Here is a 17,437-nt window from a genome sequence, read left to right on the forward strand (position 1 = left end):
AAGCAGGAGTTCCACAGAGTGAAGTGAAAACCGGATTGTATCCAGTTTATTCCCGTAACAACTCAACAATCCTAAAGCAATTTAATCTCAAAGCCCATAAAATGCAAAACATGATAAAAAAAAAAAAACCAGAAACACAAATGTCTGATTACCTCTCAGTGTGGTATCTTGCCTGTGACCACAGGAGAATTTCAAGTCACATTACAACACAGCAGGATCAACAAAGCCCAGAGTCCTTGAAGAAGATTAGCACATCATCCACAATCAGAGCTCGGCAAACCATCTTTTCATTAATATTGTGAGATAGAAAAATAAGTACATTGAATCAGCCATGTAGCTCATGGCAGGTATCTACCTAGAGCCCAGATTCCATCCCCAATGCCACAGGAGAAAAAAAAAAAAAAAACACCACAAAACAACAACAACAAAAATCCCAACTCTGTTATCATAATTGGTGAGCTAAATTTTCAGCACAAAAGAAAAAAAGAAACCTGAAAGAAAATTAGTATCTATGCTGTCTAAAGCTCTACAAGGAAGTTCTAAAGAACTTTAAAAAGTTAGCTGGGTGCTGGTGGTTTATGTCTGTGATCCTAACTACTCAGAAAGCTGAGATCTAAAGGCTCATTGCTTTGTTTTTTCCTACCAGTCCTGGGGCTTGAACTCAGGGCCTAGGCACAATCCTTGAGCTTTTGTGCTCAACACTAGCAATCAACCACTTGAGCCACACAGCTCCAGAGATAAGAGTCTCATGGACTTTCTTGCCCGGGCTGGCTTTGAACAGGACTAGCAGGCAACCAGGCCTTCGACACAGGGCTGTTTCCAGGGGACAGTTAAACTGATCTCAACCACAGCAGTGTTGTAAGTCTTGTGGTCCAGCATTCGAACACTGACACCAAAGAAGACAAGCACACCAGGACCCCTTCTTTGCAACGGATTACAACGTCATCATGATGATGACTGTGGTTACGATTTGCTTACCATGAATACTAGAACTATCAGGATTCCCATACTCCAACACACCACTCCCAAAGAACCCATCTCAGTGTTAATTCTCAAACTGCCAGACCAAGCCCATGCCCCATCTGGTCCTGTTCAGCCAAGATGGCGCTTTGGGAGACATGCCAGACCTCTCTCAAGGAGGTCAGAAGGAGCTGTGCCTTTCAGCCATGAATGGCAGGAAGGTGACATTCAGGTTTCCTCCTGGGTGGCTGGGCACAACTGCCCACATCTGACAAAAGCAGGTGCAACCCTCCACAGGGGCCCCAGAGCTGGGGCCAGGCCTTGGGGGATGGGCTGCCACGGGGCTGCATCCACAGGGGCCTGGACAGGCCCTTCCTCGGGTCCCACGTCCTCCCTGTCCTCTCGCGATGCTATCAGAACCTGCAGCTCTAATGGGTAGGATTTGCCCTTAATGAGTCTGCCCAGAATCACATTGTCTTTTTGCATTGAAAACTTTATCCCTTCATAAAAGTTGCATGACTCAATTTAGTGAGGGGGCAACAATGTCAGCGCAGCCCTGTCTGGCAGCCTCTTGTGGCTAGCCTCTGAGCCCTGGGTCCAGGAATATAAACACTTGCTGTCAGGGTTTCACCTACCCACCCAGGGTGGCATGTAGTCCTGGGCCCTGGGTCCACCTGGGAAAAGACCTGGCTGCCCCTGACTCCTTGTGTCCTAGCTGTACACATCTGCCCTGGTTACCTGATTGTTTGAGGTCAATTCCATCTAACCCTCCCAGTCCAATAGAAGGGTACTCGTAGTAGCCATCTGGGAAGAGGCCCTTCCAGCCCTCCAATCCCCCCTCTCTCCTCTCCCCATGAGACAGATCCTCACAGCCCCACTTCTGGAATGCCTCAGAAGAGATTCAGAACCAGAAACTCTCTTCTAGGCCCTGAATCAGGAAAGTTGCTGTTTTCAGCTATGGCATTTGGAGTGTTTGTTACGCAGCGGTAACTGATAAAAACACACCAGGAGGGAGAAGCCCATACTTTGCCTTCTTCTGGGCTTTCCCACCCTCAGTGGGAACCCCCGAGCCAACATCATGTAGCAGTCATCACACCTTAGGGCTGATGGAAAGACGTTCACGTATGGCTCCTACAGGCTTCTTAACAGCCCCGGTGAAGCAAAGACTATTATCCCCATTTGACAGATGAAGAAACTGAGGTTCAGAGAGAGAAAATAGCCAAGGTTACATATTACCAAGAGTAGAACTAGGATTCACACTCAGATGATCTGCTTAGACCACAGCCTTACTGCCTTGCTGCTTACTGAGGGGGACCCAAGGTCTACTGTGACAACTGCTCTCCTTGCAGATGGGTTTACTAAGGCCACTGGGACCCAAGGTGGCGAGTGGACCCAAGGCTGACCCAAGAATACGACGAAAACTAAAACAGCTAGCACTCAGACTCAGCCACAGAAAACACAGACCTTTGTTCTTCCATCTACAGCACTTACAGGTAGTTCAGGAATGGACGTTTAGGCTCAGAAGGGCATCCTGCCCCCTCCCTCCCTTCCCAGGGGTTCCCTCCCCAAGCCTACCAGACAGCAGTCATCACCTGCCTGTTTTTATTTATTTTATTCATTTATTTTTACCAGTCCTGGGGTTTGAACTCAGGGCCTGGCCACTGTCCCTGAGCTTCTTTTGCTCCAGGTTAGCACTCTACCACTTGAGCCACAGCGCTGTCGCTTCCATCTTTTTCTGTGTATGTGGTATTCAGGAATGGAACCCAGGGCTTTGTACATGCTAGGCAAGCACTCTACCACGGAGTCACCTTCCCAGCCCCTTATTTATGTATTTATTTATTTATGCCAGCCCTGGGACTTGAACTCAGGGCCTGGGCACTATCCCTGGAGCCTCTTTGTGCTCATAGTGCTTTACCACTTGAGCCACAGTGCCACTTCCGGCTTTTCCTGAGTCGTTTATTAGAGAGAAGTCTCTCAGGCTTTCCTGCCTGGGCTGGCTTTGCTCAGTCCTCAGATCTCAGCCTCCTGAGCAGCTAGGATGACAGGCCTGAGCCACAGGCACTGCCTGGTGACTGCATGGATTTTAATGACACCTAATTCTATTTGAGCACATTTCTTTCCATGTCATAAGGACACAAACGAAGCTGACCACTCAGAAGGGGTCAGGTCCTGACCCCTTCTACACGATGGTGGCTAGGTAAAGACTTCCACCGAAGTCCCTGGAGCCCTGGATCTGCAGCCTAGCCCCGAGTGTCCCCTAACTCCTTGCAGCCTGTTCCCTCTTCCACCCCTGCCTTAGAAGGTGGCTGCCAGGAGCTTGCGTCTCTGCTCTTGGCCCCTAGGGGGCAGCAGAGGGACGCAAACCACAGCTTTGCAAACTTCCAGAAATGGGGAGAAGGAAGGGGCTTTGCCCTTCCTGAAGTCACCAAAGTCAGCCCCTCTTCCTCCTTCCCTCACGCCCCTTCTCAGGACACCGATCCTGAGGACTAAGAAAAGCCCCCACTGGTTGAGAGAGAACAAGAAGCAAAAGCCAGTGATCCCCCCAAAGACCATTTTGAACGGTGTGTGTGTGGGGAACCTGAACACTGTGGCTAATCTGCCAGAAATGGGCTCTAAAAGGTCAAGGGAACTCAGGATGGCTCTGGGCTCTGACCTTTGCCCTTGCTTCTCCCCAAGCCTCAGTTTCCCCAGCTGAGATTTTTAGAACGCTGGAGTTTGGCGGGGAAGAATCACACAGAGGTTCAGATCCAATTTGCTGGCCACCTGCGTCTGATGCTCAGGCAGGGTCAAATTGACGTCCATCCCAGACCCCGCCTCTCCTCCATCCCAGACCCCGCCTCCAACATCCACCAGGTCGCTGGCCGCTGCAGCTGGTTTTCTGAGCAGCTGTGCAGAGTGCGCATGTGTGGCTGAGCTCTGTTCTCTCTGAAGTCAGCTGGGTTTGGAGTCTGAGGTTCTTTCTCTTCCCTAAGAGCAGGCTTCAGTCCTTGGCTGTGGCCTGAGGCATGAGCCTCACGTTCCCCCCTCCCCAGCCCGGCCTGGCCGGCCCCCAGAGCCCTGAGCAGGGGTCACCGGCTCCCTGTGGCATGCAGGGCCATTGGAGTCAACTCAAAGCCCCTTGGCCTGTTTTCCAGGCTCTGCATTCCCAGCCGTGTCTCTTTATGTGACCCATCCTTCTGGCCGACAGGCTTGCTGCCGCCAGCCACATTTGCTCATCTGCCAGTAAACCCCTGAGGGTCAAGAGAGACAGAATGGGGGCAGAATGTGGAAAACTCAGTGCGTGGCCACATTCTCTGCCCTATGCCTATTTTATAGCCGGAAAAACTGAGGCGGAGAGGGGGAGATAAGGAAGAGAGATTCATCCAGGGGGGGTCGCCCCATGTAGCAGCGGCAGGTTGACACTTCCTGGGGAAGTGTGCTGGGGATTGAACGCAGGGCCTGGGTGCTATCCTTTGTTTCTGGCTTTTTTGTTTCTCTCAAGGCTGGGGCTCTACCATTTGAGCCACACCTCCACTTCTGACTATTTGGTGGTTCCTTGGAGATAAGAGTCTCATGGACTTTCCTGCCTAGGCTGGCTTTGAACTGAACTGCCATCCTCAGATCTCAGCCTCCTGAGTAGCTAGGGTTGCAGGCCTGAGCTCAGCTAGCACTGACATTTTCACTCTTAACCTTGGGATATCCTTTACTTCCCCCCAGTTCCAGCATTGCTCCTCACTCCCTCCTGCAGCGCCCCCCCTTCCCCCCATAGAACTCATCTTTAAAGATTCTGGGGCTGGGAAGGTGGCATCATGGTAGAGTGCTTGCCTAGCATGCATGAAGCCCTGGGTTCCATTCCTCAGTACCACAGACACAGACAAAGCCAGAAATGGTGCTGTGGCTCAAGTGGTAGAATGTCAGCCTTGAGCCAAAGGAGTTCAGGGACAGTGCCCAGGCCCTGAGTTCAAGCCCCAGGACAAGGCAAAAAAAAAATAAATAAATAAAAGATTCTGTTTCTTCCCTCTCTTCTCATATATTACCATCTTCCCAGGAGAACAGAAGTCCATGGAGATGCAGCCCTGGGCTGGATTCTCCATGACATTCTGGCACAGGCCAGGGGTCTACCTGGAGGAGGTGGAGCTTGGTGGCAGAGCGCCTGCCTGGCATGCACAAGGCCCTGGGCTCCACCCGGACCTGTAACAAGCAAAGGGGCAGGAAAGTTCCAGCTGTTCACTGTCTACCGAAGCTGCTTCTCCTCCCCAGAGCCTCAGCCCTCCCACCCGCCTCCCTCTGGGACAACAGCTCCTACTGCTCAGAGCTTCCCCCTACCGGCCCTCCCCAAGTCCCTGGAAACTGGGACTTATTCAAAGAAGGGAAATGGGCATGAGGTTTAGCTACCTTGGGAGCCGTTGCCTAAAAAGCCTCCTTGATAATTGGAAATTGCTAATCTCTTGCTATAATGAGGAGGGCCTAGGGGCTGGGAAAGCTCTGTTGAGACGCATCAGGAAACTGGAAGTGGCTTGGGAAGAGCAGAAAGCAGGGGGTGTGTTTGTAGGGCCGACTCTGAAGAGAAATGCAGAGTGCAATGCATTGGGGACCTGTCGCTGCGGAGCCCGCTCATATTTCCTGGAAAGCACCAAAGTCATTATTAATAGCAACAGTTTTCCTGGCAAACGTGTCCAATGTTAAAAAAGAAAAGTGCACTTCCCAACTATATTGCTCTAATAGATTTCATGAACTGAACACCTCTGTGGGAGCAGCACCCCAAAAAAGTCTCCCTCCAGCCACTCTTCTCAGGTGAGACCGCCTTGAGTTTAGCATCGACGATGGTGCATTTTTGTCTTTTGTGTTTGGTGGGACTGGGGTTTGAACTCAAGGGCTTCATGCCTGGCTAGGTAGCGCTCTACCATTTGAGCCACACCTGAGCCCATTTTGCCTTTGGGGTCTTTTCATTGATGTCTGACTGGCCTGGACCCTCAATCCAATCTCTGCCTACTAAGATTACAGGTGTGAGCCACCGATGCCTGGCTAGGCTCCTAGACTGCTTTTATCAAAAGCATTTTGGACCTTGGTACCCAGTTCTGAATTCGAATCCCCCCAGTAGTAGCCTGACAATTGTTCTTAATATCAGAAAGGCGCAGTGACACCGTGGCTGTTTGTGCCCCTGTAAACAGGGACATTAGTCCATGTTTGTAGGTAAAAATGCAGGCCCAGGGATTGGCGGGAATTTGATCTTGTAAGAGAAACCAAAATCAAGATGTTTATGTCCCATCTCATGATGGTTGAATGCCGGCTTCTCATGAAAATTTAACATTCTAGAGTCAAACTCCAGCCAGGCTACACAAACGTAAGGTTGAACCCAACATGACCGGCAGGCTAGCCTCAGGGCTGACGGAGATTGCGGGTAGGGGTGGGGGGGACACCTATGGGAGACTCAGGTGTGGAAACAGACATCATGGTTCAGAGTTGTTTGGGGAGAAGGCCTACATCTGTCAGACCAACGTGTGTGTGTTGTGTGTGTGTGTGTGTGTGTGTGTGTGTGTGTGTGTGTGTGTGTGTGTGCGCGCGTAGGAGCCAGGAGTTCTGGACCAGAGTGATCAGTTTGGACTTTGTCCTCCAGAAAGGCAATGGAAGTGCTTGCCAGGTGATTGGGCAGAGGTGAGCCGTGCAGGCCAGGGATCCTGGCAGGGAAAACTGGGGGCAGCGGGGTGGTTAAAAAGGCCTTTGACAGGCCTTGGCCAATAGCAGGGGGCTAGGAGGAGGGGCCTTGAGCCCTAATTTCCTGTTTCCTAAACCAATCCCATTTTGTTCGCACCCATTGCAAAGTCAAGGTCAATCCCATGCCCAAGGTCACTACAACTGGGATCACTCAGGATCAATACACCAGCCCCATGCAAAGGCGCTTGCTGGTGTGTTTGGATGCATTTCAAGGACCGAAAAAGGGGTGTGACGTGGCGCCCCCTGGTGGTGAAGTCTTCACCACTGCCTCCTCCTCAGCTCGGGGTCAGGCACAGAATCAGTCCGTTTGAATTTCCCCTGCACCCTGTAGATCTGCAGTCACCCTAGTAAACATCACCTCTGTCCTTGCAGGAGCTCCAGCCCCCCCCCAACGCCCCTGCACCCCTCGCTCCGTCCTTGGACAAATCAAGTCGTTGGTAGTGAGGGTACAGCTCGGTGGGAGAGCGCTTGCCTTAGTTGTTCAGGCTCGGGTTTCCATCCCCAGCACCACAAAGACCAATGGAACATAACCAAGGCCACCTCTGCTGCCCTAATCTAAGTCTCCTACTCAGATCGCTCTGCTTCTAGCCCTCTGCACACAGCGCCCCCGGAGTGCTCCCTTCCACTGGAAGGTAGACTTGGTTTCCTTCTGCCCAGACCCTCTGCTCGCTCCTGCTTTTTTCTGGAAGCACCAGCAGCATCCTTGCAGCGGCCTGGTGATCTGTTCTTCATCTCCCTGACCTCTTTAGCTCTGCCCCTTGCTCACATTGTGGCTTTGCTTTCCCACAGACGGCCACATAGACTCTGGCCTCAGGACCTTTGCACAGGCTGTCCCTCGGCCTGGATCTTCTCCTCAGATACAAGGACTCACGGTCCCTCCTAGAGCTCCTTCAAATCTTTGCTCCAGTGTCACCTTGCCGTTGTGTTAGGAGCTTCCTCCACCTTCTCCATCTTGTTCCCTTTCACACCCAGCCCCTGCATGATCTACTCCGCTCTTTTCTGTGTGTGCATGTGCAATTCCTGGGGCTTGAACTCAGGGCCTGAGTGCTGTCTTTCAGCATTTGTGCCCAAGGTAAGTACTCTACCACTTGAGCCACAGCTTCCCTTTTGGCTTTTTGGTGGTTGATTGGAGATAAGAGTTTCCTGGACTTTTCCTGCCTAGGCTGGATTCGAACCTCCATTCTCAGATCTCAGCATCCTGAGTAATGAGGAGTGAGCCACCAGCACCCAGCTCTGCCCTGTTCTGATGAAAGTCGTTGGTGTTTTCTCCTGGGAGCTGAACGCACAGTGGCAGGTCAGAGACGTTGTGAGTGCTTTTGATGTCAGACCCCTGGGCCCGGTGTGCTCCCTGAGATCTGTTTTGCTTGGTCCTGACTTTGAACCCTCCGATTCAGAACTCTGAGGCTTGAAGGGCTCTGGGTCCTGCAAGAAGAGGGACATGAAACTCACTGCCAAGGGACCCGTTGGCAATGTGTCCAGACACTGGAAGGATAAATATTGCGTGCTTGTTAAAAGCGCTGGTGGCTCTTTGGCCATGATAGATCTACTCTGTCAACCAGTATCCTCTGATGCTACCATCACCACACACATTCTCCTCGAGATAGTTGGACAGCGGGAGCCAGCAAAGGGCTCTAATAAGCAAGTGTAGGGACCCCTGGCCATTCTTCATGCCAGTTCCAGCCCATCCTACCTCGTGACAGCAGCTGACAACGTGAGCCTGGCCACCCCCACAGGGGGAAGGCAATTCGTTAACCTTGAATTCTGCCAAGCCTACTGCGCGGCGAGCTGGGGGTGGCTGGAGACTGTGCTCAGCTTGGGCAGAATTCAAATTAGCTCTTGCAATCAACGTGCAATTAATGGTTACACACACCCCGGGGCTGGGAGCTCAGAGAAGGAGGTGGGGGTGAGGGCGGGTGCCCGCAGGTGGGCAATCCTGGTTTGCACGAGGGGCCCCTGAAAAGGTTGGTTCTGAATGGCTTCAACGACCTGGTCCAGATGTTATCCCTAGTGGCTGGTGCTTATTGAGCACCTACTGTGCGCCAAATGCTTTGGACAGGCATGGTGACCAGCGCCAAGGTGATGTGGCTCTGAGAGAGAGAATGACTCCCTCCGACCCCTACAGCTAGTGAAGACACCCCCCATTTCCCTGATCTTCTAAGACACCCTGTGTGCGGGCTCTTTCCCCCCACTGGCAACCTTATAGATTCCAGGTGGGCCGGCTCTGTGGGGCGCCCCTGTGTCTGGTTTGAGATCTGGGGTGCTGCTGTCGGGGATCTCATGGGGGCCGGCCTGTGTGTGTGTGTGGGGGGGGGTCCAGGCCCTAGGGCTCAGGCTTGGGTGGGGTGCAGGAGTGTGTGTGTGTGTGTGTGTTCTGGGGGTGACCCAGAGTCTGGGCCCGCCTTCCAGCCTCTGTGACCCCGCATCTCTGTGGGGGTCTTCCACTCCTGGCCAGTGACCCCCCCCTCCCCAAGCCAAGGTCCTTCTCGGGTGTGTGTGGGGGTCCTGGGCAGCTGTCCCTGGGGCGGGGACCTGGGGGTGGGGTGGGGACAGTCCTGGGTGGGGGGGTCCGGCTCTATCCCTGGCTCTGGGATCCTGTGGGGCGGAGGGGGGGTGCGCTCCGGGTTCCTCCCCGGGGGTGGGGGGGCGTCGCTTCCCTCCGGACCCCCCCCTCCGCCCGCCCGCGCCGGCGCGGGGTTGGCGTCCTCTCCCCGTGCGGGCGGGCGCCGCGGTGTCGCGGGCCGCCGGCAGGTGTCTCCCCGCCGCGGGGCGCGCGTCTCCCCGCCGCGGCCGGGCGCACTCGCGCGCTCTCCTCTCCTCGCTCGCTCTCCTCGCTCTCTCGCTCGCTCGGGGTTCCGGGCGCGCGGGGTCCCCTCGGCCGCCCTGCGCCCCCTCGCCGGGGCCGGGGGAGGGGGCGTGGGCCCGCGCCGCGCGCGCCGATCGCCGGGGCGCCCCCTCCCGAGGAGCCCCGCGGGGCGCGGCGGGCGCCGGCCGCCAACTTCGCGCGCCGGGCTCCCCCCAGCCCCCCCGGGCGGCCGGCATGAGGACGAGCCGCCGCGGCCGGGCGCTCCTGGCCGTGGCCCTGAACCTGCTGGCGCTGCTCTTCGCCACCACCGCCTTCCTCACCACGCACTGGTGCCAGGGCGCGCGCCGGGTGCCCAAGCCCGGCTGCGGCCAGGGCGGCGGCGGCGGCGTCCGCTGCCCGGACCCGGGCGCCAACGCCACGGCCCACGGCGCCAACGGCACGGCCGCCTCCGCCGCCCCCGCCGACGCCGCGGGGCCCGGGCCCCCGGGGGCGCCGTACAGCTGGGAGACCGGCGACGACCGCTTCCTGCTGCGCCGCTTCCACGCCGGCATCTGGTTCTCGTGCGAGGAGGAGCCCGGCGGGCTGGGTGAGTGCGGGGCCGGGCGCGGGGAGCGGACGGGGGGCGGGCGGCGGCGGCCCCGCGCGCCCCGCAGCGATCGCCGATCCTGGATGAGATGGAGGTGGTGGTGACGGGGTGGGGGCGTCCCGGGATCCCCAGCCCACCCCGAGAACGCCGGCCGGGGGAGGGCTCGGGGACGGGAACGCACCCCCCCCCCCCGCCCCGCACCGGCGGCCCGCGCAAGTCCGCCCGCGCCGTCGCGCCTCCGGCCGGGGTGGCGGTGGGGACGGGGGGTGTGTGTCACTCGGCGCTCCATCCCGGCTCGGGACCCTCCCCCGTGATCACCCCTTAAACCAGGGGAGCCCTGGGCTCCTGGCAGCCTCCGGGGAGGGAACCCAGGCGGCGGGAACATGGGGCGTCTCCAAAGTGGGGCGGGGGTGGCCGCTCCCCAGGCCGGGCTCACCCCCTCCGCTGCCGGCTCCACGCGCGCCCAGGGGCCCCAAGGCCCAGGGGCGAGGTGCTGGCGTGGGGCTCGGGGTGCGGGGGATTGGGGGGCGCGGCCCTCGGACTGGCGGGGTCCCCAGTGCGTGGAGGGGCGCGCGCCCCTCTCCTCACCATTAGAACTCCGGTGCCCGTGGATACCCCACGCGCGCACTTGGAGGGAACCGAGTGGGGGGAGCGCGCCCCGCGGGGTCCTGGAGGGAGAGCCTGCGGCTACCTGCCACCAACCCCCTTCTTGGGGGGCTGAGGTCTCCTTACCTTGGGGTCTCAGCCCCGGCTCTCCAAGCTTCGTGGCTGGCACAGCCCGGTGTTTCCTGGGGTCCGACACCCCCACCCTGGCTGCATGGGGTCGAGCACCTAGTAGGTCCTCCATGAATAGTTATAGTACGAGAATGATAATATGCAAAGGAAATGGGGTCCTGGGGGGCGGGCTTGGGGCGGGGGGGGGTCTCGTGTGGCCACAGGTCCCCCCCACTCTGTGTCTCTCTGTCCCTTCTTTCCTGTGATGTTCTCCTAGCCATGGTGGCCGTTTGTGGAAGACACAGGGATCTGAGCAGGTCCCGCCCTGATCGTTTTTGGTTTTCTTAACCTCCCCCTCCATCAAATTCATTTCTGGGGTGAACCAATGCCTTGGGTCTAATCAAAAGAAAGGAAAAAGAAAGTTAGCCGCTGCCTTTTTGGCTATAACCCAGCCGGGCCTCTTCTCCCACAAGGAGGCCTCAGGACACCGTGTGGTGGGGTACAGCTGCACCCCAACACTTCAACGTGAGCTTTATGTGGCCCTGGAGACCCGCCTCCTTCCACCCGGGCCGGCCTGCGTCCTCAACGCCAGCCGGCCTCCCCCACACGAGAAAACACTTGAGACCATGGAGTGGAGCCCTGGCCCTGGCAGCCACAGCTGCCCCGGGTGTCCAGGCCCAGGCTCCCCTCTGAGGCTCCACCCAGTCCCCCACGCCTCCGGTCAGCTATAGCTTAGACAGTGCTCTGCGCAGGCACTGCATTCTAAACAAACTGTTGATGGATGCAGAGTTAAGAACCATGCAGACCGACATCAGTTTTCAGCTCTTTACAAGCACCAGATTCTGAACTTCTCACTTGAAAGCATCTTCTCTTTCCTGGGTGTGCCGGCACTGGGCGCTTGAACTCAGGACCTCTGATTGCCAGGCAGGTGCTCTACCACCTGAGCCACACCTCCAGCCCCTTCTGGCATTGGTTATTTCTGAGGTAGAACCTCCCTCGGTGCCCTCCCACTTGCCCTGTCTGTTGTCATGGGGTGGCAGGTGGATACCAGTGCCCCAGCCATTGTGCTGTGTCCCTGTAGGCTGAGATTACAGGCTGCAGCCACCATACCCAACCATGGATTGAGAGGGAGTCTCACAAACTTCTTTTATACCCAGGGCTGGCTTCAAACCCTATCCCTCACTCTGGACTTTCTAAGTAGCTAGGTGACTGTCCTCTACCATCTTGTTAGATTCAGGCCCTCAACCGGGCCCATGTGTGGAAAGCCCACTTTTCAGGTGAGGAAACTGAGGGTTTTTTGTGTTTTATTTTTTTGGGTGAGGAAGCCCGAAGTATCTTCTTGGGGGACAGAAAGGAATCAAAGAGATGTGGTGGGAAGCAGATCTAAGCCTCTGGGAACTGGAGAAAGCATTTTTGAGGGGAGGCGGTTGTTGAGCAGAGATGGTCACCCCAGGCCTGGGGTAGACCAAACATGGCTAGTGAATTTACTGGGGGGGCATGACACCCCCTTCCCTTCCCTATCTTTCGGTCACTGTTGGCTGGAGCTCGTCCTTCTGAGAAAAAGGAGGAAAAAAAAAAAAACAAAACCCAACCCGATTTTCCTCCTTGGAGCTCGGGGACGAGTTATCAGCCTGTCGCGGTTGCTGAGAAATTTTTTTGGGGGGGAGGTCTGAGGTGGCGTGGGCGTTTCACTCGGCTGACTGCACCACACCCCAGATCCCTGTCTCCACCACTGCACCCCGAAAAGGGTGTCAGAAAGTACCTGGCCTCAAACTTTCGTTGCCATGGCAACCGCACTTCTGGGTTCTGTGTCCATTTTATTCTTTTTTTTTTTTTTCTCCAAAAGAGGAGGGGGGAAAAAAATCAACAACAATAACAACAATATCCCAGCAACATGCAATCCTGCCCGCTGCATATGGGATGACAAGCCTGCTCCCTTTCTTTGTGATTTAAAGATACCCCCAATTTGTGGACCCCCCCCCACACCTCCCTCCACCATCCATGTGTATTTCTTCTCTCCTGTCTGAGTCCCACCAGGGTTGCAGGAACAAAAATCTCCTGACTCCTCTTTTCCTACGACAGAGGAAGCCTCGGCTTGTCCTGAGCAGCCCGGGCACAAAGAAACCTTTGTCACCAAATCCTCCCTGCAGAGTGGATTTCCCTGTGGGCTTAGAGGCGTGGCAGGGTCCTGGGGTGGTGGTTGGGGGGGGGCAAGGAGGTGGGCGTGGCCTCAGGAGGGGGCAGGCCATTGGCTAGCTGGAGGATGTGCCGGGCTTGGGAAACATTGAGGTGGGGGTCGGGGAGATCAGGGTCTTGGGGTGCTTGTGAGGCTGGCTGAGTGGGACTGGGGACAAGAAGGGGCAGGTGAGTCATGGATGGGTGCTGGTGGGGAAATCAGTGGCGAAGCCACAAGAGCAGCTTGGGATCTGAGGCCGGGTGGCTGTGGGCCGGGCATCATGGGGCTCCACCACCCTCTCAGAGGCTTTGGGGGAAGGGGTAGGGCTGGGGTGTGGGGCACAGGCGTGGAATGGGTGCACGGGTGTCCCGGGGCTGGGCTCTGCCCCTTCCTCACAGCTCGAAAGCCTTCTCCTCCTGCCAGCCAGCTGAGCAGCCTCAGGGAAGCCGGCCTCAGCCTCCCTGCCTCTGCTTCTGGCCTCCTCCGGCCCCCAGGTGGTTTTGAGGCATCCTCAGATCCCTGACCTGCCCCCCACTCCCCCCCCAGCCACCTGCTGCAGCTTTGCTGGCGAGGCTGGCACGTAGTAGGGACACCGCAAGGCTGGTGGCTTGGGTCATGGTGACCGTCAGTACTGTTGCTTTGAGTTGCTGCTTCTCCTCCTCCTCCTCCTCCTTCACATCCTCTCCTCCCCTCTTCTTTCTCCTTTTTTTTTTTTTGTGCCGGTGTTGGGGCTTGAACTGGGAACCTCCTGCTCTTCTTGATTGGCTTCTTTTGTTTGAGGCGGGTGCTCTACCACTTGAACCACAGCTCCATTGGCAGCTTCATGAGTTCATTGCAGAGAAGAGGCTCATGGCTGCTCTGGTCCCAGCTGGCTCTGAACTACGATCCTCCTGGTTCAGCTTCGTGGGTAGCTGGGATGACAGGTGTGGCGCCCAGCCGGGAAAGCAGCTCTTCAAACCACTCCTGGACTATGCGCAGAGCTCGGGCTGCAGCCGGTGTCCTGTCTTAGCCCAGTCAACCCAGACAGGCCTGCGGAGTCTCCATCTTCATTTTGGGATCTTATGTCCGGCTGGTTGGAAGAGACTCTTATGTAAAACAAGTCCCCGGCTCTTCCAAAATGCCCAACTTCCTGGGGCCCAGGGGAGACGCTTCAGATACTGGAAGGCAAGAGCTCAGGGTCCCCACATTCCTCCATCCAAAGATACAACCCCCCCCACCTCGTGTGCCAGATTTTTACCAGGCATCGGGGGCAGAGCAGGAAAGCAGACAGCACTGATTTATCCAGAGAGAGAAGATGGGGGACCAGATGCCTCCTGCCTGTGTTCCCTGAGCCCCAGCTACGGCCACAGCCCCCCGGGAGTGGGAAGAGCTGCCCCTGGACGGCGGGGGGGGCCAGCGGCCTCCAGACCCCAATCCCTCACCTGCACATCTGGGCACTGAGTGGTTCAGCTCCTAGAGTGAGGGCCTGTCATTTCCACCTGCAAAGACTTTTGTAGTAGGAAGTTTGGAGTGATTTGGTCCCTCCCTCCCTCCCTCCCTTCCTTCCTCCCTCCCTCCCTCCCTCCCTCCCTTCCTTCCTTCCTTCCTTCCTTTCTTCCTTCCTTCCTTCCTTCCTTCCTTCCTTCCTTCCTTCCTCCCTCCCTTCCTTCCTTCCTTTCTTCCTTCCTTTTGCCTTGTGTTTACTAGTAACTATTCTAGTACACACTAGTCCCTGCCTGAGGGAGTTTACCTCCCGTGGAGAGAGAATGAATGTGTGAAAACAGACCAACAGGTGATTTGCTCTACACCTCTGTGCTAGGAGAGGAAGTGGATCTGTGGAGGGTGGAGCTTGGGGTAGAACATTGGGAGATGTCTTGATGGCTGGCATTGGATTCAAGACCTAAATGACCAGAAAAGCAGGGCAGGGGGCACCACATCAAATTCTGGGGGGAAAAGGAGGATGCTTGGGTAAAGTCGAGGAAATGGGCCTTTGGTGCTTGAGCCATTCCCCCCATCTTTTTGCTTTTAGGTTATTTGTTAGTTTTGACTGGACCTGGCCTGACTTGAGGGTCTTCCAACCTCGGGTCTCTTGTGTAGCTGGTATTACTGGCTTATTTGTTGGCGTAGAGTCTTGTTAACTTTTTGTGCAAGCTGATCTTGAACCTCAATCCTCTTGATCCCTGTTTCCCAAGTAGCCGGGATTATAAGCATGAGCCACCACACCTGGTCATTGGTTTGGTGGCTCATGGTGGGACCTGCCTTGGGATTCCGGGCCCCAGGCTCTGACAGGTTCATTTCTCTCCCTGTTTTTCAGTCCAGCTGTTGGACAGCTGGGCTATTTACTGGCTCTCTATTCCTCCCTGCAATCTAAAGGTTCAGTGGTCTTTTCATTTATCAATTCTGTTTGATTACACTTTCTGCTATACTGTTGTTTTCTTTTGATCTTAATGTTTTCAAGTTAAAAGTTTTGCTTTCATACTAAAAAATAATGACTGTATGTAATACTATGAGTTTGCCTCTGAGCACTATTTTGGCCATGTCCTATGACTTATTTTTTTTTCTCTTTCTCCTTCTCTTTCTTTCTTTCTTTCTTTCTTTCTTTCTTTCTTTCTTTCTTTCTTTCTTTCTTTCTTTCTTTCTCTCTCTCTTTCTCTTTCTTTCTCTCTTTCTCTGTCTCTCTCTTTCTCTTTCTCTCCCTCTTCCTCCCTCCTTCCCTTTCTTTCTTTCTTTCTTTCTTTCTTTCTTTCTTTCTTTCTTTCTTTCTTTCTTTCTTTCTTTCTTTCTTTCTTTCTTTCTTTCTTTCTTTCTTTTGTGTGTGTGTGTTGCTACTGGGACTTGAACTCAGTCCCTTAGCTTTTTCACTTAAGGGTGGTGCTCTGCCACTTGAGCCACAGCTCCATTTCTGGCTTTTGGTGGTTAATTGAAGATAACTTTCCTGCCTGGGCTGGTTTGAACCATGATCCTCAGGTCTCAGCTTCCTGAGTAGCGAGGATTACAGGCATTGGCATCTGGCTTGTAATGATTTTCTAAAAGGTCTACAGTTACAGCTTTGTTTCTAAAAGTTTCCTTACTTTGATCTAACTGTAATTTAGCAGTCCACTTAAAAATTTCACGGGTTTTGTCTTAGTTACTTGTTATCATTCTTTTTTTTTTTTTTCTTTTGGGTCTGGTCGTGGGGCCTGAACTCTGGGCCTGGGCGCTGTCCCTCAGCTCTTCAGCTCAAGACTAGCGCTCTACCACTTGAGCCACAGCGCCACTTCTGGCTTTTTTTCCTGCTTATGTGGTGCTGAGGAATCGAACCCAGGGCCTCATGCATGCAAGGCAAGTGCTCTACCACTGAGCCACCTTCCCAGTCCATGTTATCATTCATTGATATCATACATTTTTAATCAACAGAATGTTAGAAAAGGTTACCAAAACAATTTCAACTGTACCAAAACATTTCTGATAAATGTTTTATTCAAAACAAACAGACACACAAACAGACGTAGCCGCGTGTGATGCTGCATGTCTATCATCCCCGCTCCTCAGGAGACAAGAGAGGACTAAAATTTATTGAGATCCTGTCTCAGAAACGAACAGTAGGGTGGCACATGCCTGTAGTTCCAGTTACTAGGGAAGTGTAGACTAAAGATTTTGGTCCACAGTCTGCCTAGGCAAAAGTGTCGGAAAGCAAAACTAAAAATAAAAGGTGTGAGGCTGTGGTTTAAGTGGAAGAGTGCTTGCCTGGCAAGCACAAGGCCCTGGGTTCTATCCTCAGGATTGAAAAAAGAGAAAGAAAAAAGACAACAAACCCAGGTATACCAACTGAGTTTAATTGAAAACAGCTTTACCCATTGTGTGTGTGTGTGTGTGTGTGTGTGTGTGTGTGTGTGTGTGTGTGTGTGTGTGTGTGTGTGTGTGTGTGTGTGTGTGTGTGTGTGCTGGGGCTCTTATCGTTTTCAGCGCAAGACTGTTGGCTACCATTTGAGTCACAGCTCCACTTCTGGCTTTTTGGTGATTAATTGGAGATAAGAATCTCATGGACTTTTCTGCCTGCGTTGGCCTTGAACTGCGATCCTCAGATCTCAGCCTCCCGAGTAGCGAGGATTGCAGGCGTGAGCCACTGGCGCCCAGCTCTGTAGTATTCTTTTTAAAACTTTATATTGTTATTTATTAATCTTCACTCTGTCGATCTTTCAAAAGCTACAGAAGGAAGGCAGCTTCCTCTTCAGCTGGATTCTTTCCACTTCTCTTTGTATTTGTGACACTTTTTGTTTTTATACAGTTGGAGTCTATGTTAGTCATCACAAAGACATTCATGACAGTTGTGTTTTCAGTGCGGAATTGCGGATTTTATCTTTTGTCAGGATAAAATGACTGTGTCCCCAAGTGAGCGCTTTTTGCTTTGAATTCTATTTTTTCTAGCTTAATGTGGCTGTCCCTGCATTCTTCTGTCTGTGTCCCCTTGCTCTCGCTTTACAAGCCTTTTTATTTTAACTTTTTCATGCCTTTTTGTTAGGCACAAATCTGGTATGAATAGTTG

General features: G+C 54.3%; 1 protein-coding gene across 2 annotated transcripts in view; it reads left to right on the forward strand.

The window, feature by feature from the left end:
• The first annotated feature begins 9,608 nt into the window (after nucleotides 1-9,608).
• The window catches only part of Gsg1l (GSG1 like), a 92,313-nt gene continuing 84,484 nt past the window's right edge, over nucleotides 9,609-17,437 (forward strand). For both annotated transcript variants that reach the window (XM_070004282.1, XM_070004283.1), the window contains exon 1: nucleotides 9,609-10,043. In XM_070004282.1, coding sequence (XP_069860383.1) covers nucleotides 9,692-10,043 — 352 coding nt within the window. In that variant the 5' untranslated portion in view covers nucleotides 9,609-9,691. The remainder of the gene's footprint in view (nucleotides 10,044-17,437) is intronic.

Source organism: Dipodomys merriami, unplaced genomic scaffold (genome assembly GCF_024711535.1).
Source record: "Dipodomys merriami isolate MVZ:Mamm:240054 unplaced genomic scaffold, mDipMer1.0.p SCAF_62, whole genome shotgun sequence".
NCBI lineage: Eukaryota > Metazoa > Chordata > Mammalia > Rodentia > Heteromyidae > Dipodomys > Dipodomys merriami.